Source organism: Dermacentor albipictus, chromosome 6 (genome assembly GCF_038994185.2).
Source record: "Dermacentor albipictus isolate Rhodes 1998 colony chromosome 6, USDA_Dalb.pri_finalv2, whole genome shotgun sequence".
In the NCBI taxonomy this organism is placed as follows: domain Eukaryota; kingdom Metazoa; phylum Arthropoda; class Arachnida; order Ixodida; family Ixodidae; genus Dermacentor; species Dermacentor albipictus.
The window spans coordinates 88,062,748-88,088,465 of NC_091826.1; the positions used below are offsets into that span (position 1 = coordinate 88,062,748).

Genomic DNA, 25,718 nt, shown 5'->3' on the forward strand with positions numbered 1-25,718 from the left:
CAATCATGTTGCTGCACTAATTGAGGTGCGTGTGAGAAATATGCGTGGGATATGCAATACTACCAACACTTCCGCTTGTCCGCTTGCCTCAACCCTAGGCTGAGACTCATTCCTGGGGAGAGGTTGTGCTAGAAGTTATGGCGCATGCGCTACACTACGCCGAAAGCTACAAGCTCGGAAGGTGTTCTGCAGAAAAGTGGATCTCGTTCTGATCGGAGGGAGCCGGAAATTGAGGATGATGACGGAAATGGGAGACGCTGGGCACCCTAGGGATGAGTCATATAAAAAGAAAGCGTGGAAATAAAGAAAGACCCGACAGCTCATACGTGTTTCAAATGTCAAGAACATCAGTGATTGAAGTAAAGAGCGGGACCTCCCGAATACACCCAAACCAGGCACACAATCTACATTCTACTGCGTCGGTTGTACCTGCTCCAATGCAGAGACATGGCAGTGAAATACCCAATCCCAATACTCATTCAGGGTCTTTTATGTCCTTGCGAAACTTAGTGCTCAACGAAAACACAACGCCGCATCTCTCCGCTGTATGAGATCCGACAGGCGCAGTGAAGCGGACTTCCGGGCCGGCACGCGGGAACGCGATGGCCGTACAACTTAAAAAAGATATATATATATTTTAGCCTATATGACTCTCATCAAACTTTTGGGAAAAAAACATTTTTTATACTTTCTTCTAATTATTTAGGCATGCTTTTCTTACATGACAGCATGGCCTGTGTACATGCGCCTCAACATTATGCATTTCGCATAATTTTTTGCGTGTGTTTGCGCCTCGTCCACTTCAAAACTGCATGGCCTTTGACTTCAATGTTCTTTTTATTTTCACGCACTCATTGCTAACTCTCCAGCCCCACGATGCAGTTCTATTGTGTGTGTGAGTATTATAGGATTTTGTAAACATAGTCGAAATGGGCGCAGAATCGCAGTATTGCTTCAGCACAAAGCAGATAATGAGGCAACGCAGTGGCCACCAATAGGACACAATATGAAAGAGGAATTATTTCTTGCAAACAGCAACTTTTTATGGCATTCCGTGCAGTACTGAATTTTTGCGGCTGTCTTTTCGCAACTTAGGCTTCGCCCACCACGGCAACATTCAAATCGCTGTGAGACAGAAATTAAACAAAATATTTGAAGAATAGTTGGTGATGTCAAATAGCGCACCAAAACAATTAACGACAATTTTTTGTAATAGAATCGGAGAGGTTTGAGAGCCGTGTCTGGGACGTTTGGCATGCATTGACCAAGGCGTGAAGTCGCATATATAGGCTCTAAGGTGGAAGCTATAGGCGTTCCCCAGAGCAAGAATGCTGGGCGAGATGGGAGAGATCTGGAAGAGATGGAAACTGCTAGAGCCGTGTCACAATGTACTGCATTGGTTTCTAGCTAGAGCACCTACCCTTTCCTGCCTTAAGTAGTTGTTGGGGATAGTGGTTCATTTCTTACATAGAAAGCTGTATTGGCAAGTATTAGAACGAAGTAACCCGCATCCCTGAGCACACGTAATTACTAAAAACTGCACGAAGGCATGTATAGGATGTGGTACTGGTAGCATTTTCGCGCTTTTTCATTAATTTTCGCTCTCTAAAACAACTACTACAAATGAATGCTTTCGCTCTCATTGCTTACAGTGACACTCTTCCGAGTGTGGGGTCCATCCCTTCACTTGGCCTCGCTGATAAGCGTAAGTTCCCGAGCTATGCACTTGAACAGGTAACGATAATTCACCAGCATTCTCTGAGAAACATTAGTAAACTGAAGAATTCAATATGCATGGTATGAAGTATTTGGAACATAAGGACCCAATACACGGAAACGTTCAGATTTTGTGGTGGCGTAAGCGTGCTTTATTTAGGAGAAAACTTTAAATAGATGTCTGATTTACAAATACAAAGGAGAAATCGTTTCTTTAGCAACCAGTGAACCAAATTTCAAGAGGTGTGTTGCAGTTACTGGAAAAATTAAAATGTATTGATTGTTGGGAGAGAATTCTCGATTTAGGTGGGCAATTTTCTGAGAAATGTTGCTGAAGATCACAAATTTTCAGAAAACTATGAAGTTTAGAACGTTGTAACCGAGCAACGAAAACTGATATCACAATTCTCTGAATAAATCTAAAAGTACATCTAAAGCGGACAGTATTGGCGTATTATACATGACTCTCAGATACATAGTAATATGTGAGTATGAAATTTGACAAACCCTTTGTAAACCATATAACAAATATACGTAGGACACAAATTAGTAAAGCAAATTTGTCCCCTTTGAATGCTCTAATGGATGCAGTTTACAAAACTGCGATATCTGTTCTCAGTGCAGAGCTACGAATTTGTAAACTTCTTTCCTCTATTTTTTTCGAACTCACCAAATTGTAAAACATTCTGCTAAAAATTCAGGCTTGCAATCAAACTCCCGCTTGAAATACTCACCAGAATTTCACTTTTTCTCTCAAATGCAACAAAGTTCATTAAAATCGCCAAAAATACGTATCTGCATTTTACATGCATTTTAATAAGTGGCATCGGCGTTGGGCCTGAGCTAATGCTTCCTCTTAACCATCGTAAGAAAATAGCGTTGTCACTCGATGGTGTTCGTGTCACTACACATTGGTCAAGTAGTTTCGCACAGCACCAGAGTGTTGCTATGTTACAGGCACACTGAAACGCGCGCTACTTCAAAAGAGGCTCGTGCGAATCGAAAAATATGCGAATGAAAGGATCACAAAAGTTGTGGAAGAATCCAGTGGGTACTCACTTTGTTAGGGTTGCTTGTGTCTGGGTACCTGATGATAGCGAGAACAAAACAATAAAACATAAGTATACTTCATTTGCGCTAGATATACCTACTTTCGCCTATCGAGATTTGCGGTTCTCTGCGTTATTTTTCTTTCTGCTTCCTACAAAATCGGGAGGTTGGGGTGCTATTTCTGTTCATAAAATGGCGGCCTCCCCCACCTATACCTTGATGCCACGGTGATAATATCACTTAAAACAAGTCTTGCCTGTCTTTACAATTCTTAAACAATGCGTAAGGCGCATCCATGAAAAATAAAGATAATTGGAGTATATGCGAGGAGCATTTACAACGCAAAGTAGAAATGAAGCAGTTAAAACACAATTGAGGTAAGCTGGAAAAGAAAGTCTGGAAGAAAAATGAAAAGTTATTCTTATTTGGTGTAACTGACTGCGTTGCTTTAGTATGCCACATTTATAAATCTTAAAACGTTCCGTCACTCGATAATTCAAGCTCCGGACGAGTATCGTACAAGTGTGAGACCAGGGCATGCAGGAGCCTATCCTTGCTAATCAGACATGAGGAATGGTAAAACAGGTTTTGTGTGTCCAGAGTTATTCCTTTCATTTTCTTTCTTTCTTTCTGTCCTTCCCTTTCTCGTTGTTTTGTCCTTCCTAAAGCGTTAAACACCGTGGCATTAATGATGCGGAGCTTTCTGCGCCTCTTGCTTTAACCTTGCGCATGGTGGCTACTCCTGTCTTGCGGACTAGGCCACTTGAGCCACTCGGCATGTACCACTGGGCATGTTTCCATTCGTGACCAATTTCCTAGAATGTACATGTGTCAGTATGACACAATGGGTATAGAAGACCTACATGTATTCAGGTATCTGTCATCTGTGCATACATCTCACGCCAATGTTCTTCCCTGGTCATGCAATATACTTGCTCATGAAACAGATATCTAACAGCTGCAGGTGACGGGGCTGTACACTTTTCATCCACTACACGGCCACTACCTGGCCGACTCAAATAGGCTTCGCGTCATTTAGACTGGAACACTGCGTTCCGTCTGCATTTTTTATCAGTTCGCTACACAACTGGTTCATATTGTGTTTCCTTTTCGCATGGATTTCATCTTTTAAAACTCAGCATTGAGCCGCTTGATCTCTGTTATTCACACTAGTGGTTGCTTGATTTAGCTCGGTGCCTCATCAGGAGCGAACGGTTTCTTTTCGGGCAGGCCTACTAGACCTATGCGAGGTGCCTCACAGACCTTCTACCATCCAGTGGACCCTGGTGTGCTTCTTTGGTAAAGGTATCCAGTGAAGTGTCAGTTGGGCATCATTTATTCTGCATTTATTCTTGTAGTCTTGCTACACAAGGATTCCAACTAGGGGAGGGAGGGTGCATTCATTTAGATGCCGAGTAGGAAATGACAATTAGCACTAAGCCGAAAGTTATCACCAGAACAGCTTGGCGCAATACGATGTTTCAAAAAATGATCACGGCCAGTTTACCACGTTGTTTCCCACGATACAGTTTCTTTTGTTTTCAAAAAGTGCACGAAATTGTGATGCATGCGGAGAGTTCATTATCTTTGCAAACCGGCTGTAAATTTATATCTTTTTCAGGTGAAACACTCAACTTTTCTAGGGCTGTTTCTGAATTATTAGAGTTACTTTTCTGCACTTGCTTAGAATGGGCTGCTTTCTTATTGACCTGAATGAACGTTGCGTAGTTTATTGCTACGTGTGTGTTTCAAGCTCAATTCTTACAGAAGTTCGCCCTTAAGAGGAAGCTTTAGCTCGGGCCCAACTCCGACGCGGCCTATTCAAATACATGTAAAACGCAAAAACGTTTGTATGAGATAACTCCTGGAGCGCTTTTGATGAAATTTGTTGCATTTGAAAGAGAAAGCTAAATTATAGTGACTGTTGGAAGCGGAATTTCGATTTAGGGCTTTAATTTTCTTAAAACTATTTTCAAATATTTGACCGTTTGAAAAAAATAGAAGCACAATGTTTACAAATTCATACCTCTGCATCAAAAACTGATATCGCGGTTCTGTAAACGGCATCCATTAGATCATCCAAAGCGGACAAATTCGATATGTCATTTTACATCTTACATGAATTTGTTACGTTGGTTACAACGGTTTTGCAAAAGTTGTATTTCCCTCTAATTAATTTTTTTATATTCATGTGTAACATATCAATTTTGTCCGCTTTGGATGTACTACTAGATGCAATTCACAGAATTTTATTACCATTTTTAGTGGTTGAGTTACAGAGTTGTAAACGTCATAGTTTCGTTTTCTGAAAATTTTCGATTTTTGCCATTTTTTAATAAAAAATTGACAAACTAAATCGAAAATTCGAAACCAACGTCACTAGATTTTAAGTTTTTCTTTTAAATGCAACAAACCTCGTCAAATTTGGTGCAGTGGTCGCCGAGAAAAACGAATTCTCCTTTTACATGTATTTAGATAGGAGCACCCGAGCTAAAGCTCCGGAAGCTTTAGCTCGGGTGCCGCTATCTAAATACATGTAAAAGGAGAATTCGCTTTTCTCGGCAACCGCTGCACCAAATTTGACGAAGTTTGTTGCATTTAAAAGAAACACTTAAAGTCTAGGGACTGATGGTTTCGAGTTTGTGAGGAATGTCGTCAATGTTTTATCAATAATTGACAAAATCGAACATTTTCAAAATACCAAACTATCAAGTTTACAACTCTGCCACTCAGCAACGAAACATGATAATACAATTCTGTAAATTGCATTGAATAGTACATCTAAAGTGGACAAAATTGATATGTTACACATGAATATCGAAGAACTTAGTAATACGGATATATAGTTGTTGCAGAACCCGTGTAACCTGCGTAACAAATTCACGTGTTGCACGATGCACCTATCGAATTTGTCCGCTTTAAATGGTCTAATGGATGCTGTTTACAGAACCGCAATATCTTTTCTTGATGCAGAGTTATGAGTTTGTAAACTTCATGCTTTTATTTTTTTCAATCTGTCGAATATTTGAAAATCTTTTTAACAAAACGCATGCCCTAAATCGAAATTCCGCTTCCAACAGTCACTAGAATTCAACTTTCCCTCTCAAATGCAACAACTTTCATTAAAATTGGTCCAGGAGTAATCTCAGCAAAATGATGTTACGTTTTACATGTATTTGAATAGGCCGCGTCTAAGTTGGGCACGAGCTAAAGCTTCATCTTAATCACGTTCTGCTCATTATTCTAGCTGAATAATTATATGATACTTCATATAAGAAAAAAGTGTTTCATTCAAGCTGTCGTACTAACGAAAAATGAATTGTTGCACAATGCGAAGTCTTCATTATTGTATTACTGAAGCTAAGCAAACACATTGAAAGCAAATGAGAATTAGAATAGAGAGCGAGAACAGGTTACATACTTTTGGTGATGAGAGCTGGACAATGGTCCAGGTGGTCACTGCCAAATGCATGCAACACACTGCTAAATAGTTGCAGCACTAATTTGACCATATTCCATGTTACGTTAAGCATGTTTGCTACCATAATATATATATATATATATATATATATATATATATATATATATATATATATATATATATATATATATATATATATATATATATATATATATATATATATATATATATATATATGTATATATATATATATATATATATATATATATATAAATATATATATATATATATGTATATATATATAATATATGAGATCCACACCTCGCAATGGCTGAAACTAGCCCACCGCAAGCACCCCAAACCAGCCGAGTCCACAGCAAATAACCATTATGCATTCTCTGGTTCCCGATCGCTATCGCGGTGTAGTCTTCGAAGAGATTGAAGACTGGCTTGACAAGTACGAAGGCGTCGCGCAGATTAATCAGTGGACTGAGCAGCAAAAGCTCTCCCACGTCTACTTCGCCCTTGACGACAGTGGCCGCACTTGGTACGAGAACCGCGAAGCTAACCTAACGACATGGAATGACTTTCGTCAGAAAATTACAGATACTTTTGCGAGTGTCGGTCGACGCGAACGCGCCGAGGAAATGGTGGAGCTACGGGTACAAGAACCTAATGAGTCGGTCACAAGATTCGCCGAGGACATGGCCCGCGTCTTTCGTAGAGCCGGCCCGAACATGACTGAAGAAAGCTGCACTACCTCATGCGAGATGTAAAATAGCAGTAATCCGCGGGGATTGTGTGGAATCCACCAGTCACCGTGGCTGAATTTATCAAAGAGACTACGGCTATTGAGCGGGCCCTTCATCGGAGATGCAGGCAGTACGATCGACTGTCCGCCAGCACCAAAATCAATGCCACCGCAGTGACTGGCGAGTATCAGAACACCTTGCGAGAATTGATCAGAGAACTCGCCAGAGAGGAAATTCAAAAGATTCTGACACCGGCAGTGGATAGACCCGTAGCGCCGATCGCCGGAGTGGTGCGTGACGAAATAAGGTAGACGTTACCGGTAGCCTATCTTCAAGGGCACCTGCGTCCCATGACTCACGCAGCCGCTATCCCATGTCGACCACCCGTTACAACCACACCGCCATACCAGCAGCCTCCGACAGTCGCTCCTTGGTCGCCGCCGGAAGACGTGGCTTCGAGGCGCGCAACACGTTACGCAGCTCCAGTCATACCACTAGCCGCCGTTCACAGCGCCTTCTTCAACGCCGCAACATGACACCACGGGACGGCCACAATTTCGGAGAACCGACGCATGGCGCAGCGTCGATAGGCGCCCACTCTGTTTTCACTGCGGAGGTGCCGGCCCCATTTCGCGTCATTGTTGGCATCGCGACACATTATTTCGACCTTTTCGTCCGTGGTCCTATGGTCGACGTGCAAATGACGACTCCATGTTACGCCTTGACGGAACTGCTTTTCAGGGACCTCCAACAGAGCACCCGAATGACGACTCCGTGCCGTATGTTCAGTCCTTTCGGCCGTTGGTCGTGCTCTCCCACCCCTCCACGTCAGATGCATTCCCCTTCTGGACGTAATTTTGTTCACCTCCGAGGTTGAAGGTCGCCCAGCCCACGCCGGCGAAACTGAAGGCGGTGACCTCTGGGGGTAAGGTTGCAGGCCCACCGCAAGACAATAAAAAGCCCCCAAAGCTCTCGCCGCAGAACGACGTGAAGCAGGTAACCCTCGACACCAAAGAAATTGTGAGCGCCGACATTACGTTTTGGTGGGTGGACAGCCGGTGACAGCTTTAGTCGACACTGGTGCCGACTTCTCTATAATGAGTCAGGAACTCGTCCTCCCCCTGAAGAAAATAAAGACGCCATGGACGGGACCTCACATAAGGACGGCAGGCGGGCAATTACTGATGCCCACAGGAATATGTACTGCAAGAATTAGCATCCGGGATTCTTCTTTCGTGGCCGCTTTCATCGTTGTTCCCGCGGCTTGTAAATATTTGATTATCGGAATGGATTTCCTGGAAGAATATGGCGCCGTATTTATTATCCCGGACCGCATGGCGACGTTTTAAAAAAGCCCTGGTTTAGTCCATTAATAATCGCCGCTACGCAACTCCTTTCGTCTAGCAGAAAAAGACGTCGTCATCCCACCTCGATCATGTACCCTTGTTTCGGTAGCATGTGACGCACCGTTTCATTGCCAGGGAGTTGCCGACCAAATACCCACGTTGTTGCTTACTCACGGCATCTCGGTCGCACGAGGAATCGTAAATGTCACCGACAGGCGCACGAACCTGTTACTAACCAATTTTAGCAGAGAGCGACGGTACCATCCAAAGGGCATGGCTGTGGCTCATTTTGATGCTGTTGCGGATGTTCGCCGCTGCTGTTCTCTACTCGAAAAGGCGCCTGCGCAAGACCCGGCTCCTGCACTTGACGTCAACACTGCTTTGTCACAGCATGAACGACAGCGGCTTCTCACGCTATTGCCGAAGTTCAATGGCTGCTTTGCGTCAGCGTCCAGCGTTGGACGGACGCCTCTAACGAAGCATCGGATAATTACAGAGGATACGACAAGACCAAGCCACCAAAATTCTTTTCATGTGGCTCCCAGAGAACGTGGAGCCATACAAGCGACAAAAATGCTGGAGACGAAGTGATCCAACCATCAGTGAGTCCCTGGGGATTTCCTGTAGTTCTAGTCACGAAAAAAGACGGCAGCTTGCGTTTCTGCGTGAACTAGCGAAAACTGAATCAGGTGACAAAGAAAGACGTGTACTAACTGGCCTGTATAGATGATTCACTTGACGGTCTTCGTCACGCGCGTTACTTCTCTTCTATGGACTTAAGAAGCAGGCATTGGCAAATCGAGGTAGATCCGAGAGACCGCGAAAAAACTGCTTTTGTGACGCCAGACGGCCTGCACAAATTTAAAATCTTGCCTTTCGGCTTGTGCTCTGCTCCTGCTACGTTCCAACGCCTCATGGATACTGTGCTTTCGGGTCTGAAATGGAAAACCTATTTAGTGTACCTGGACGACGTCATCATGCTCTGCGCAACGTTCGAACGGCTTGAAGCGGTTCTGCGGCCCATACGGTCCGCCGGCCTCACCCTGAAGCCGGAGAGGTGCCACTTTGGCTTCGCGGAAATACACTTTCTCAGTCACGTCGTCAGCCACGCATGTGTTCGCCCAGATCCTGAGAAAATTGCCACCGTAGCACAGTTTGATTCAGTCGTAGAAAGCGTTTGATTCAGTCGAAACCTCAGCAGTCATGGAGGCATTAAGGAATCAGGGTGTATATGAGCCATATGTAAAAATACTGGAAGATATCTATAGCGGCTCCACAGCCACCGTAGTCCTCCATAAAGCAAGCTACAAAATCCCAATAAAGAAAGGCGTCAGGCAGGGAGATACGATATCTCCAATGCTATTCACAGCGTGTTTACAGGAGGTATTCAGAGACCTTGATTGGGAAGAATTGGGGATAAAAGTTAATGGAGAATACCTTAGTAACTTGCGATTCGCTGATGATATTGCCTTGCTTAGTAACTCAGGGGACCAATTGCAATGCATGCTCACTGACCTGGAGAGGCAAAGCAGAAGAGTGGGTCTAAAAATTAATCTGCAGAAAACTAAAGTAATGCTTAACAGTCTCGGGAGAGAACAGCAATTTACAATCGGCAGCGAGGCACTGGAAGTCGTAAGGGAATACATCTACTTAGGGCAGGTAGTGACGGCGGATCCGCATCACGAGACGGAAATAATCAGAAGAATAAGAATGGGCTGGGGTGCGTTTGGCAGGCATTCCCAAATCATGAACAGCAGGTTGCCATTATCCCTCAAGAGAAAAGTATATAATAGCTGTGTCTTACCAGTACTCACCTATGGGGCAGAAACCTGGAGGCTTACGAAAAGGGTTCTACTCAAATTGAGGACGACAAAACGAGCTATGGAAAGAAGAATGATAGGTGTAACGTTAAGGGATAAGAAAAGAGCAGATTGGGTGAGGGAACAAACGCGAGTTAATGACATCTTAGTTGAAATCAAGAAAAAGAAATGGGCATGGGCAGGACATGTAATGAGGAGGGAAGATAACCGATGGTCATTAAGGGTTACGGACTGGATCCCAAGGGAAGGGAAGCGTAGCAGGGGGCGGCAGAAAGTTAGGTGGGCGGATGAGATTACGAAGTTTGCAGGCACGGCATGGCCACAATTGGTACATGACCGGGGTTGTTGGAGAAGCATGGGAGAGGCCTTTTCCCTGCAGTGGGCGCAACCAGGCTGATGGTCATGATGAGCAGTTTCCCGTACCATCCGATAAAAAGGCTCTCAGCCGCTTCCTGGTCTTCTGTGCCTATTACCGATGGTTTATTGCGGGGTTTGCTCGCATTGCGTCGTCGTTAACTCGCCTGACGAGAGATGACGTTGCTTTTGTATAGGGCGAGGTGCATTCAACGACTTGCGGAGACGTCTCCAGACACCTCCCGTGATTGCTTACTTTGATGAGACCGCTCCTACACTGCTCCACACTGATCCCAGCGACGCTGGCTTGGGAGCTGGTCTTGTGCAGCGGCAGGAGGGCACAAAAAGAGTACTTGCCTATGCAAATAGAACACGGTCACGCACACAGGCTAATTACTCCACAACTGGGAGAGAATGCCTCGTCGTAGTATGGGTGGTCATGAAATTTCGCCCATATTTGTATGACCGCCACTTCACAGTTATCAGCGACCATCATTCACTGTTTTGGTTGACAAACCTTAACGATCCTTCAGGACGACTGGCGCATTGGAGCCTACGGCTGCAAGAGCTTGACATGACAGCCAAGTACAAGTCGGGGAAACGACATATGGATGCGGATTGCCTGTCTCTATCGCTGCTAGAGTCGTCTGCTCCACCCGAAGAAGACTCGGCATTTCTCTTTGTTCTGGAAACATCCACCATTGCGCAACAACAACGGGCCGACCCTGAGTTGCTTAAACTCATCAATTACTTAGAGGGCAGATTTGCGAAACTGCCTAGAGTTTTCGCAAGAGGACTGTTGTCGTTTTGTTTTCCGGTCAAAGTCCTCTACAAAAGAAACTTTTCTTCGACCGGGTCCCCCTATCTGCTCGTCATTCCTGCAGCTTTTCGTACGGAAGTACTTAGAGCCTGTCACAACGAGGTGACTTCTGGTCGCATAGGCTGCACGAGAACGTTGGCCAGAGTACAGCAGAAGTATTACTGGCCGAGACTTACCACTACCATGAAACATCCCGTTCGCACTTGCCTCGACTGCCAGAAACAAGTCGCCTCTGTCGAAACCAGCCGCATGACCGTCCAGGTTTCTCTAATACCATTTGATCAAATCCGAATAGATATATTTGGCCCACTTCGTACTTCTACTGGCAGTGCAGCGGTGGCGTAGAGGTAGAACACCTGCCTCGCGTGCAAGAGGGCCGTGGTTTGAATCCCGGTGCCGGCAATTTTCCACCGGATAAAAAAAAAATTCGCGTGTTGATGAAATTGCATAAACAGGCCTGGAGTGTGGCCTGATCCCGGTGACCAGAACCGGTAACGCACTCCCTCACCAGAGCAGGATTGGCCACCCTGGTGCAGTACATGGCCACAACCTCCTATATGAACAACACAATCAAACCCCGGCCCTCAGTCCCCAGCAGCTGCGAAGCAACTGACCACGGCCGCGGTCAGACCTGCGATGCTGCAGAGGGTGCTAAGAATCACTGGCTCCGGACAGGCCGCCATTGCAATATGAACCTGGCAACGTTTAACGCTAGAACGTTATCTAGTGAGGCGTGCCTAGCAGTGCTATTGGAGGAATTAGAGGGCAGTAAATGGGATATAATAGGGCTCAGTGAAGTTAGGAGGCCAAAAGAAGCATATACAGTGCTAAAAAGCGGGCACGTCCTGTGCTACCGGGGCTTAGCAGAAAGAAGGGAACTAGGCGTCGGATTCCTGATTAATAAGAGTATAGCTGGTAACATACAGTAATTCTATAGCATTAACGAGAGGGTGGCAGGTCTTGTTGTGAAACTTAATAAGAGGTACAAAATGAAGATTGTACAGGTCTACGCCCCTACATCCAGTCATGATGACCGGGAAGTCGAAAGCTTCTATGAAGACGTGGAATCGGCGATGGGTAGAGTGAAAACTAAATACACTATACTAATGGGTGACTTTAATGCCAAGGTAGGCAAAAAGCAGGCTGGAGACAAGGCAGTGGGGGAATATGGCATAGGCACTAGGAATATCAGGGGGGAGTTATTAGTAGAGTTTGCGGAACAGAATAATATGAGGATAATGAATACCTTCTTCCGCAAGCGGGATAGCCGAAAATGGACGTGGAGGGGCCCGAACGGCGAGACTAGAAATGAAATAGGCTTCATACTCTGCGCTAGCCCTGGAATCATACAAGATGTGGACGTGCTCGGCAAGGTGCGCTGCAGTGACCACAGGATGGTAAGAACTCGAATTAGCCTAGACCTGAGAAGGGAACGGAAGAAACTGGTACATAAGAAGCCGATCAATGAGTTAGCGGTAAGAAGGAAAATAGAGGAATTCCAGATCAAGCTTCAGAACAGATATTCGGCTTTCACTCAGGAAGAGGACCTTAGTGTTGAAGCAATGAGCGACAATCTTGTGGACATCATTAAGGAGTGTGCAATGGAAGTCGGTGGTAACTCCGTTAGGCAGGATACCAGTAAACTATCGCAGGAGACGAAAGATCTCATCAAGAAACGCCAATGTATGAAAGCCTCTAACCCTACAGCTAGAAGAGAAGTGGCAGAACTTTCGAAGTTAATCAACAAGCGTAAGACAGCTGACATAAGGAAGTATAATATGGATAGAATTAAACATGCTCTTAGGAACGGAGGAAGCCTAAAAACAGTGAAGAAGAAACTAGGAATTTGCAAGAATCAGATGTATGCGTTAAGAGACAAAGCCGGCAATGTCATTACCAATATGGACGAGATAGTACAAGTGGCTGAGGAGTTCTATAGAGATTTATACAGTACCAGTGCCACCCACGACAATAATGAAAGAGAAAATAGTCTAGAGGAATTCGAAATCCCACAGGTAACGCCGAAAGAAGTAAAGAAAGCCTTGGGAGATATGCAAAGGGGGAAGGCAGCTGGGGAGGATCAGGTAACAGCAGATTTACTGAAGGATGGTGGGCAGATTGTTCTAGAGAAACTGGCCACCCTGTATACGCAATGCCTCATAACGTCGAGCGTACCGGAATCTTGGAAAAACGCTAACATAATCCTAATCCATAAGAAAGGGGACGCCAAAGACTTGAAAAATTATAGACCGATCAGCTTACTGTCCGTTGCCTACAAACTATTTACTAAGGTAATCGCAAATAGAATCAGGAACACCTTAGACTTCTGTCAAGCAAAGGACCAGGCAGGATTCCGTAAAGGCTACTCAACAATAGATCATATTCACACTATCAATCAGGTGATAGAGAAATGTGCGGAATATAACCAACCCTTATATATAGCTTTCATTGATTACGAGAAAGCATTTGACTCTGTCGATACATCAGCAGTCATGGAGGCATTACGGAATCAGGGTGTAGACGAGCCATATGTAAAAATACTGAAAAATATCTATAGCGGCTCCAGAGCCACCGTAGTCCTCCATAAAGAAAGCAACAAAATCCCAATAACGAAAGGCGTCAGGCAGGGAGACACGATCTCTCCAATGCTATTCACAGCGTGTTTACAGGAGGTATTCAGAGACCTGGATTGGGAAGAAATGGGGATAAAAGTTAATGAAGAATACCTTAGTCACTTGCGATCCGCTGACGATATTGCCTTGCTTAGTAACTCAGGGGACCAACTGCAATGCATGCTCACTGACCTGGAGAGGCAAAGCAGAAGAGTGGGCCTAAAAAGTAATCTGCAGAAAACTAAAGTAATGTTTAACAGTCTCGGAAGAGAACAGCAGTTTACAATAGGCAGCGAGGCACTGGAAGTCGTAAGGGAATACATCTACTTAGGGCAGGTAGTGACTGCGGATCCGGATCATGAGACAGAAGTAATCAGAAGAATAAGAGTGGGCTGGGGTGCGTTTGGCAGGAATTCTCAGATCATGAACAGCAGGTTGCCATTATCCCTCAAGAGAAAAGTGTATAATAGCTGTGTCTTACCAGTACTCACCTACGGGGCAGAAACCTGGAGGCTTACGAAAAGGGTTCTACTCAAATTGAGGACGACGCAACGAGCTATGGAAAGAAGAATGATAGGTGTAACGTTAAGGGATAAGAAAAGAGCAGATTGGGTGAGGGAACAAACGCGAGTTGATGACATCTTAGTTGAAATCAAGAAAAAGAAATGGGCATGGGCAGGACATGTAATGAGGAGGGAAGATAACCGATGGTCATTAAGGGTTACGGACTGGTTTCCAAGGGAAGGGAAGCGTAGCAGGGGACGGCAGAAAGTTAGGTGGGCGGATGAGATTAAGAAATTTGCAGGGACGGCATGGCCACAATTAGTACATGACCGGGGTCGTTGGAGAAATATGGGAGAGGCCTTTGCCCTGCAGTGGGCGTAACCAGGCTGATGATGATGATGTACTTCTACTGCAGGGAATCGCTTTGTTATGGTCGCAACCGACTATACAACACGTTGCGCTGAAACAACGGCAATCCAGAGAAGCACAGCAGCCGAGGTGGCGCACTTTTTCATTTAGCACATTGTGTTGCGCCCCGGCGCACCAACTGTCGTCGTAGCAGACCAAGGAACTGCATTCACTGCTGAGCTTTTAGATCACGTCTTGCTGCTATGTGGAACATCTCATCGGAAGTCAACCGGCCACCATCCTCAAATCAACGGATTAACAGAACGCCTAAACAAAACAATTAAAGACATGCTCTCCATGCACGTGGATGTTGAACATAAAAATTGGGACGACATCCTACCTTATATCACCTTTGCATATAAAACGGCGAAACAAGAGACGACGCGCATGACTCCGTTCACCCTTGCTCACGGACGGCATGTATGAATGATGTTGGATGCAATGATTCCACATGACTTTGACGACACTGATGTGCACGCCGATGTGTTTACGCAACGCACAGAAGAGGCTCGGCAGCTCGCACGCTTGCGAATCTGTGAGCAACAAGACTATGACCCAGGGCCATATGATCTTCACCGTCGAATAGTAATCTACGACGTCGGCGACATAGTGTGGGTTTGGACACCCATACGGAAACGAGGCCTCTCCGAGAAGCTGTTAAGGCGATACTTCGGACCATATCGAGTATTACGCCGACTCAGTGATGTCACGTACGAGGTCGTCCCCGATAGTCCCAATTGTATGCGGCGCCGCACGCACCGTCCTGAACTTGTGCACGTTGTCCTCATGAAGCCGTATATGAGCGAATAACTATACGATAGACCCTTACTTCCGCAAGTGACACTTCTGGTCCAGCATCGGGACGATGCTCTCTTAGGGAGGGACAAATGACGCGTGCAATCTAGGCAGACGGCAACGAAGATAGGGACATTAACGGGCTTCATCTAGTGGGCAAGTGAGATTCGGCGAGGACGCAGAAGACGTGTCTCTGACCTGAGTTGACCTGCGGTTCTTGAAGAACGTCTCCCTCCCTACTTTCCGCGTTGTACTGCGACAATATATATATATATATATATATATATATATATATATATATATATATATATATATATATATATATATATATATATATATATATATATATGTTTCATGCCGCGCGGATCCGGGAGGCACATTATCAAGAGTGTTAAGCGGTATCGGAGTGGGTCAGTCCTTGCTTGGGGTAACAGCCTCGGACAGCTTGAAGGACATTGGAAGTTATCCTAATCGTATATTCTGCTGTAAGTACCTGGTTCGGAAACCAAAAATCGGCGGAGCTTGAAGTAACCCCAGACCGTCTCACCCGATTGAAAGCGGCCGGCGCTTTGAATACGTCGGTATATGCAAGGTTCCCATAGTAGGCTGCTCTTAGGCGACAAGTGTCGTCAATCAAGAAGGGTGTTTGGATCACTGTGGTATTTCCTAGCTGCTACTGTGTGTATTTATTGAGGCAAAATTACCCAACAGGCGTAAGTAACAAAAACTGGGTTTCAAATTTCTCTAAGGAATACGAACTTCATGAATAAGCCGACTCCGTCGCGCCCGACTATGTAGGAATGAAACGCGGCCACAATGTTTATCAGTGTCGTAACCATCGGGCCTCACATTTCCTGGCTAGACGCCTTGGCAGATGTCGCTACGTAGTGAGTTGTTAATAGCCCTTAAAGATACGCAATTTGGGCGTGGCTATTATACGTCTGCGAAGGTGGTGCAAGACAAAAGCCGGTCCACCCAACCTAGCATGGCCAGACTGGAGCACATCAGCGCAAGCGTGCACTCCAACCCTGTTGTGTACATAGCAAAGGCTGCGCTTTATCACAGTTACACTAGAGTAAGGCACTGCAGTTGCGCGTAGCTACGTCTGCTGTGTATCGCAGATACAGCGTTCGCAACCGAATACCGAGACGAGCGTGCTCCCTGACCTCACTGCAGCCCGCTGGGGACAACAGCATGCTCTGATTAGTTTCTGTGGGTTTCGTGGGTCCAGGCGTGAGGCGAGCCAGTCCGACCACCAACACCTGGCTGGCAGAACTGGCCGTCTGTGGCTTCGCGATTTGCGCACCTCCCAGGTGTGTCGCAATCATGGTTGAAGCTCATTACGTCAAGAATCATTTCAACGCAAGTCCAGAGTGTGACAGCTACGGCTTACCCTACGAGCGCACAGCAGATACACTCGCCCGAGTGAACAAAAAGACGATGTTTTGTTCGACACTCGTAAACAGTGTTAGTGCCATCGAGTAAGCGCGAAAGCAAATGTGCTACTCATGCCAGTCGTTGCGACAAAACAGAGCCGCGCGTAGCTATCTAATGCACTGTAGCACAGCTACGGCATGACACATCATGAACTCAACTGTAAATTGAGGGTTAGCCTCGGACTGTTGCCCGTCGCAGGCGCCGAAATCGGAAGTAGTGGCGTCTGCGTAAAGATCCAAAACCAAATTCAATTGCGCGCCACGGTTACGTTCAGTAGGCACAGCTCTGCCGTGGCCTTCGCAGTTAAAGGCATTGAAGAAGGAGCGGTATCATCGCGAAAGGGCTGAATGACAATTTTTTTTTTTGATGAATAACTCCACTTCTGCAGAGCGAAATACCGTACTTTTCGATTCACGTGACGTCTTATATAACGCATCTTAACGTGAAATGCATTTCTGGATTTTGATCAAAAGTATTGCAGGACCATTTTCAAGAGATGGTCTGGCAATTTTAAACTTGCAGAAGCAAGTAAGGCTTTAGAAAACTTGCGTGCAGTTTACACGAGGTTATCTAAGCAGGACAAAATGGAGCCTTTATTGACGCTCAATGGTGGAAATAATTACGATGATTTTCTGTTAAATTTATGCGTATTTAGTCTCAGATGACGTCATGTGTATCTCTCATTCCATCAATGTTTCGTTCGTCAGGATCGGGTTCCCTTCAATAATTTCATGTTCACTTCCAACACTTGGGCTCTGCCTCATTAAGCTGCTGCCGGCAGCAACTGCAAGGCTAATCCCACCAGCAGCCTACAAACACTCAACTCAACTCAACTCATTAAGCTGCAACAGCTTTCTTTGTTCGGCAGCCTCCTGTACAAGTACACGGAAAATTGAGGTTCTTTGGATTAGTCAGCCAAATCGTACCATGCGAAGTTTTGTATTTAAGGTAAAAACGGGCATTTGATGGAAATATTGGTCCTGAGTTGACGTAATAAAACGAGTGCAGGCTTTTCTGGGCGTAAGAAAAGTATGACTGCCTTGCACAACCGGAATGTTTCCCGTAGCACTGGAGAATTCGTCGACAGGCTCACAGGGCCACTCGCGTGAGGGTAGTCGTGAACAGTTCCCCGCGTAAACAGTCTCCAATAAGCAGGCACAGGTGCGGACTCACGCGTGTGTGATGCGGTGGGGCACCTCGATGACCTGGTGGAGTCCACTGCGTCGTAGCTTCGCGGCCACGTACTCTGCCGCATGCTGGCCGCCCAGCTCACCCGACAAATGAGTCTCCGCTGTCAGCGACCTGCGAATGCAGAGGGGCAACGGTAGGCGTTAAGCGTTTTCGAAAAGTACGGACACGTTGGGAGGCAAAGACACGATAAGTTCGGCTTGGCAAATGCAGCGAAAAGATTTAATGTGCCATTTGCACATAAGCAGAATTTGTGTAGTAAGTTACATGTCCTGGTATCTCTCTGCATGTTGCGAATTTGGAGTTCGAGGCGAATGGGCCTGAGGTTGCCGCTGTCTGTAAATATGCAATATAGTTTTTGCACTTCAACAACGTGAAAACGTGCGCCAGATAGCGTACAGTCGCCCAACTCTTTAACTGGTGTGCGGGAGCGGCGACTTTTCCGTGCGTCAGTGCCATTTGACGGGGCGAGGCTGGAAACAGTCTGAGGCTAAGCGCATGCGGACAAAGCGCGCTCAGCTGGGCCCATCGTCTACTAGGCTGTTTCCAGCCTCACCGCGTCATACGACGCTGACGCCCGGAAAAGTCGCCGCTCCCGCACACCAGTTAAAGATTTGGGCGACTGTACCTAACTGTACATTTGGGATGAGCATGTGCTCCGATGAAGCTCGAGTAAAAGCGCTTTGAGTGCCCTCATTTCTGCCGCGTAATCTCAGCGCTGGTCATCGAAAATTTCAAATATACCTGCAGTTTTATAAGGAGGGTGGTATGGACAATTGCTCCGTAACGAAGGAAAAAAATTGTGTGGCGTATTCACAGTTGAAATTACAATGCAATCAAGGCTGATACGGCTGAGTCAACCACCTGCTGTTTTATTAGCGCTTGAGTGGATGCCCCAATAAGCTCATTGAAACTGTCACCAGAAATGCCCTATTTGACGAGAAGCAATGTTTAGGGGAGGTACAGTAGTCCTAAAATATGACCTCTGCAATAAATACACTACTACTAGTAATATGACACAAAATGACAACAACAACTTTAAGCTAGCCGAAGAAAAATATTAGGTGGATAAATGAGGGGATCAGCTTGCGAGTAACTAGAACAAGAAATAGCTGGGCGTAGTGTTTATTTATTTATTATTTAGCAGTACCGTAAGCCTTTACAGACTTATACAGCTGTGGGTCACAAGCAAAACAAAACAAACCATTATGAGCCAAAACAGAAGAAGGCAATGAAATGCGGTAATTATTATAATGTAAACAAGTAAGATGCAAACAGAATGAACATATCAAAGAAAACAGTGCAAAGCAGGTAATACATGGAAGGGGAAGAGCTTGGATATTTTATAAAAGTGCATCTTTTCGTGGTCACTCAACTACTGAAAAGGGACTGTAAATGATCCCCCAGTGTGCGACAAAAATGTATCGTAAGCTAATCAACTGAGGTGAAGACAAAGAGTGCCATCGTCACAACAGGGCTGTCGTTTCATCACGATAACATTTTACGCTTACGCAGATTCAAGTGAGTGAGACCAAATGTGTTCGGCCTTGACGTCAGGGAGTCGGTTATTACTACACATATTTGTTTCATGGATCAGTCGTAATTTTAGAATTGGGTGACCAAACACATTCAGAACTTCACTTTTGACGAAATATTTGATGGTTAGCCTTTTTTTAAATAGATGACGGTTGCAATGTGGGTCCGTTATGACATTTTCTGCAAGTAGCGCATGCAGAAACGCGGGTAAACGAGATACAAATACACAGATGCTGAAACTTAGCGGTGTGCGTTTATTTGCATCTGCTTAGATCCACATTTCTGTTGGCATCACTCCAATGTCTTCGATGATTATTTTAGAAGAGTTGTATTTTCCTTGAAACTGAAATGAGTTTTCGTGGATTCCCGCCATGGGGACGCGGGGGCCATGACGTTCTGCTGCTGAGAACGAGGTCGCGAGTTTGATTCCCGGCCACTGCTATCGCATTTCGATGCGGCACATATGCAAAAAAAAAAGGAACGGTATGAATTAAAAATATGTGAACTAATACCTGAAAATCGGCAGCGGCACATTGACGTACTGCATCCAAACTTTCTGGGCGAAATTCAAGAACCGCAATGTTTGACTATAGATTTCCTACAGCAGCAATCATTCTCTTTCAACGAATTAAAGAAAAGGATTGAAAAATCACTAGATTAACTTAAACGTATGTAGCGTTGCAGATTAGTATCCCTGCAACTAAGCCTCACCATGCGCAAATATTCATATTTACAGCCTGCTTTGGGGGAATCACTGCATGCACGCAGGGAAGGGAGGCTGCATTCTTTTTACCGAAAATGCTCCGCTATGCCTTTCGCATCCAGTTCTGCCAGCATGCTATCGATGCTAGACCGTAGGCGCTGAACCATGGGGGCCGCGAAGTTCATCGTCTCCTTCTTGAGCCTGCCCCGCGCATCGGCCGAGACCTTTGGAGGGTGCAGGGAAAGACCAGGTAGATCCGACTCGCCATCTTCGACAACTGGTAGCTGCAGAGACAGTGAGAGAGAGAGATTCGCAGGTCTTCTGATTTGACGGTCATCCGCATTGAATACGTCAAAGGCGTACCTCAGCAAAATTCTACATGGTTGACTGACACGGCTACGATTGTGCTGCGTGTCTTCTTGCCGTATTTGTTTTCCTAATAGTTCAATCTCTTCAGCACGAAAGCCCCCAAACAGGTGAGTGTGCTAATCGGAGATGCTATACAGCAAAATGTGAAACGGCTTGCGAGAAAAAGCAGTTAGCCTGCATTTGATTGAAGTGCAGCACATGTAACAGCTTTCTACACCAGCAGCTGACTGAAATTCACACTAGGACATAGGTGTTACGTTAGAGTGCTAATTCATTCTCCTGCCTACAGGACGTACCTTCGACATCTTAAAATCTCAGACGCTTAATCATATACACAGTAGAGAAGATGGGAAATGGCAACGGCAACAACGGACAAAGATGTAAAAGGTGTCAGCTTTTCGTCTGTCACAATAGTCGCACGAAAAGACAAAGTAGCATTATAGCTATGGCAGAGCTTGCCATTTGGCTAACAAAAATGGTGCTTAATTTGGCTGTCAGCTTTGCCTCGTGTCTCGGGTCTCCAATCGACATCTTCCTTACCTGAAGTTACCCGAAGAACTGTACTTCGGACAAGAGCCAAATAAGTCAAGGCAGGAAATGAACGTGCTAAACTATGAGCTCAACTATATGGTTAACGTATATCTTCAAATCAGACTATTTACAGTCCAGTGGTGACCTTTTCTATTCCTTTGGTCCGCTACCCGGGGTTTAGAGAATTGTATGCAATTGACGGGGGAAGCAATCATAGCTGTGTCGACTGTCATCGCTGCAGAGTGCTTGAACATGGGTGCACTTTGTGGCCAGCCATCGGTGGTTATATTGCCTTGTCCAAATTTTCGTCGCCTTCTCAATGGTTGTAGCCTCGGAAAGGAAGTCAGCAACGGTCTTGGGTGGGGGGACATATCAATCTGACGGAGAGCGCTTGGTTGACACCCCTCATCAAGAAGCGAACGTTTTTCTCTTCTGGCACGTCAGGGTCGCCGTGTCTGAACAGGCGAGTCATCTCTTCCACGAAAATCGCGATGGTCTCGTTGGGTAGCTGCACTCGGGCTTCTAGCAGAGCTCCGGCCCTTTCCTTGCGAACGACGCTCGTAATGGTTTGGAGGAAGCTGTTGTGGAACAGGTCCCCATGTTGTCAGGATCGGCTCCCTGTTCTCAAACCTCGTTCTGGCGGCGTCTTCCAAAGCGAATTATATATGCATGCTGCAGCTTATCTTTGGTGTTCCAATTGTTGAAAGTCGCAATTCCTTCGTAGGTCTCCAGCCAGCTTTATGGGTCTTCAGTGGGTGATCCGCGGAAGTTTGGTGGCTCCCGATGTTGTTGCAGCAGGGTGGGGGACGCTGGGGCTGCCATTGAGGTCACTGACTTGGCCTTGCTCCCTATGGTATTTTCGGGAAGAGGTCCGCACTCCAGTAGCACTCCTTGCTGCCTACGGCTAGCTGGCTGTCCTTGGCGACGTTGCCGTTGTCCTCGGATTTCGGGCTTGGATCACGGCTCTCGGGGGCGTTCTGTACATGAAAGCAGTAGCACCTCCACCACATGTCACGTGGTAGTGATGGTCAGGAAGAAGGTCGCAATACTGTGAATGACGAAGCTAACTTTTTATTGGGTGAACCTGTGTACACAAAGGTAAGTCACTCCGAATGCACAACGATAGTGGCGAACACAGTCAGCGATCGTCGAAATCTGATGTGCGGGGAAAGCGCGCCGGTTTTATACGTCTCATCGAAGGTTCCAGAATAATTGGTGGTGCCCGCGCGCCTTCCAGAAAGTACCACACAATTCGTGCCGCGCATACATGCAATCAGATTATACAAAGTTCGGTGGGAACACCACTGGATAGAACCATTGATAGCATTCGAGAAACTTCCGATAGATGCAGGTGGGCCTTACGCTGAGCGATAACATTTGTTAGACGGTGAAACGAGGTCACCCGATAAAGACTAATAGGAACACAAGTTAATATATGGGCCTGCGGCTTCCGTAATGTCATTAAATTATTAAGCACTGCCAAACTTACCAACACATCAGTCAAGTAGACAGATATATTGATATCAGACAGACAGACAGACAGACAGACAGACAGACAGACAGACAGACAGACAGACAGACAGACAGACAGACAGACAGACAGACAGACAGACAGACAGACAGACAGACAGACAGACAGACAGACAGACAGACAGACAGACAGACAGACAGACAGACAGACAGACAGACAGACAGACAGACAGACAGACAGACAGACAGACAGACAGACAGACAGACAGACAGACAGACAGACAGACAGACAGACAGACAGACAGACAGACAGACAGACAGACAGACAGACAGACAGACAGACAGACAGACAGACAGACAGACAGACAGACAGACAGACAGACAGACAGACAGACAGACAGACAGACAGACAGACAGACAGACAGACAGACAGACAGACAGACAGACAGACAGACAGACAGACAGACAGACAGACAGACAGACAGACAGACAGACAGACAGACAGACAGACAGACAGACAGACAGACAGACAGACAGACAGACAGACAGACAGACAGACAGACAGACAGACAGACAGACAGACAGACAGACAGACAGACAGACAGACAGACAGACAGACAGACAGACAGACAGACAGACAGACAGATAGATAGATAGATAGATAGATAGAAAAGGAGGTTGTAAAAAGCTTAGATGAAAGGAAAAATTGTCATCAGACTGACTGTAGCGCCATGCTGAACAGGCGAGCACAGACGATTTCCACAGAAAGAAAGCTTCGCCGTAAAAAAAAAATATCGTCCTGGGATCATCATCTGCCTGGTTACGCTCACTGCAGGGCAAAGGCCCCTCCCATATTTCTCCAAGTACCCCGGTGATGTACTAATTGTGGCCATCTTGTCCCTGCAAAATTCTAAATCTCAACCGCCGACCTAACTTTCTGCTGCCCCCTGCTAGCTTCCGTTCCCTTGGAATCCAGTACTCAACCCTTAATTACCATCGATTATTATGCCTACTCTTTGCTTATCAGAATGGCCAACAGCCCACTGTGTGACTTCTGCGGGTGCAACGAAACGATCGAGCATCTTCTTTGTCAATGTTCTCGTTTTAACTCACAAAGAGGAGTCCTCTCAGCCACCTTAGACAAACTGGACAAGTGCCCAATGACAGAAAACAAGATCCTTGGAACCTGGCCTACGCGAACATCAGCGCGATCCGCTATGAAGGCGCTGCTGCGATATTTGAAAGACACGGGACTTTCTGACAAATTAGGACTGTACAATGTGTGACGTAGGACTGTACGGTGCCCTGCGTAAGGCTAGGAACGCCTTTGCGGGCTGCGTGACAGTGCCCACAGAAAGAGTTCGTGTATAAGTGCGCGTGTGTGCTTAGGCTTCTTTTTCTCCTTCTTTCTTTCTCACCTATTGCATCCCTTTGACCGTCCCCCAGTTCAGGGTAGCCAACCGGAGGTAATCTCTGGTTAACCTGCCTGTCTTTCCTTTGCCTTTCTCTCTCTCTCTCTTCCCTCCTCATTACATGTCCTGCCCATGTCCATTTCTTTTTCTTAATTTCATCTAAGCTGTCATTAACTCGCGTTTGTTCCCTTACTCAATCTGCTCTTATCCCTTAACGTTACACCCATCGTTCTTCTTTCCATAGGTCGTTGCGTCGTCCTCAATTTGAGTAGAATCCTTTTCGTAAGCCTCCAGATTTCGGCGCCGTACGTGAGTACTGGTAAGAAACAGCTGCTATACACTTTTCTCTTGAGGGATAATGGCCACCTGCTGTTCATGATCTGAGAATGCCTGCCAAATGCTGCCAGCCCATTCTTATCATTCTAATTATTTCACTCTGATTAAACGGATCCGCGGTCACTGCCTGCCCTAAGTAGACGTATTCCTTTACCACTTCCAGTGTCTCGCTACGTATCGTAAAGTGCTGTTCTCTTCCGAGACTGTTAAACATTACTTTAGGTTTCTGCAGATTAATTTTAGACCCCCCCTTCTGCTTTGCCTCTCCAGGTCAGTCAACATGCATTGCAATTGGTCCTCTGAGTTACTAAGCAAGGCAATATCAGCAGCGAATCGCAAGTTACTAAGGTATTCTCCATTAACTCATATCCCCAATTCTTCCCAAACCAGGTCTCTGAATATCTCTTGTAAAAACGCTATGAATAGCATTGGAGAGATCGTATCTCCCTGCCTGACGACTTTCTTCATTGGAATTTTGTTGCTTTCTTTATGGAGGCCTACGGTGACTGTGGAGCGGCTATAGATATCTTTCAGTATTTTTACACACGGGGCGTCTACACGCTGATTCCGTAATGCCTCCATGACTGCTGGTTTCGACTGAATCAAACGCTTTCTCGTAATCACTGAAAGCTATTTAGAAGGGTTGGTTATATTCCGCACATTTGTCTACCACCTGATTGATTGTGTGAATATGGCCCATTGTTGAGTAGTCTTTGCGGAATCCTGCCTGATCCGTTGGTTGACAGAAGTCTAAGGTGTTAGTGATTCTATTTGCGATTACCTTAGTAAATACTTTGTAGGCAACGGACAGTAAGCTGATCGGTCTACAATTTTTGAAGTCTTTGGCGGCCCTATTCTTATGGATTAGGATTATGTTAGCGTTCTTCCAAGATTTCGGTATGCTCGAGGTCATGAGGCATTGTGTATACAGGGTGTCCAATTTTTCTTGAACAATCTACCCACCGCTCTTACAAAAATCTGCTGTTACCTGATCCTCCCCACGTACCTTTCCACTTCGCATAGCTTCCAAGGTTTTCTTTACTTCTTCCGGCGTTACTTGTGGGATTTCAAATTCCTCTATAATATTCGCTCTTTCATTATCGTCGTGGGTGCCACTGGTACTCACTAAATCTCTATA

At 45.7% G+C, this 25,718-nt stretch overlaps 1 protein-coding gene across 1 annotated transcript in view; it reads right to left on the reverse strand.

Annotated features, from left to right (window-relative positions):
* LOC139046965 (N-acetylated-alpha-linked acidic dipeptidase 2-like) overlaps positions 1–25,718 on the reverse strand; it is a 100,002-nt gene that overhangs the window by 69,953 nt on the left and 4,331 nt on the right. The window contains exons 3-5 of the mRNA XM_070520884.1: positions 20,553–20,746; positions 18,209–18,337; positions 2,776–2,803 (exon numbers count right to left, since the gene is read on the reverse strand). Of these exons, the coding sequence (XP_070376985.1) occupies positions 2,776–2,803; positions 18,209–18,337; positions 20,553–20,746 (351 nt within the window). The remainder of the gene's footprint in view (positions 1–2,775; positions 2,804–18,208; positions 18,338–20,552; positions 20,747–25,718) is intronic.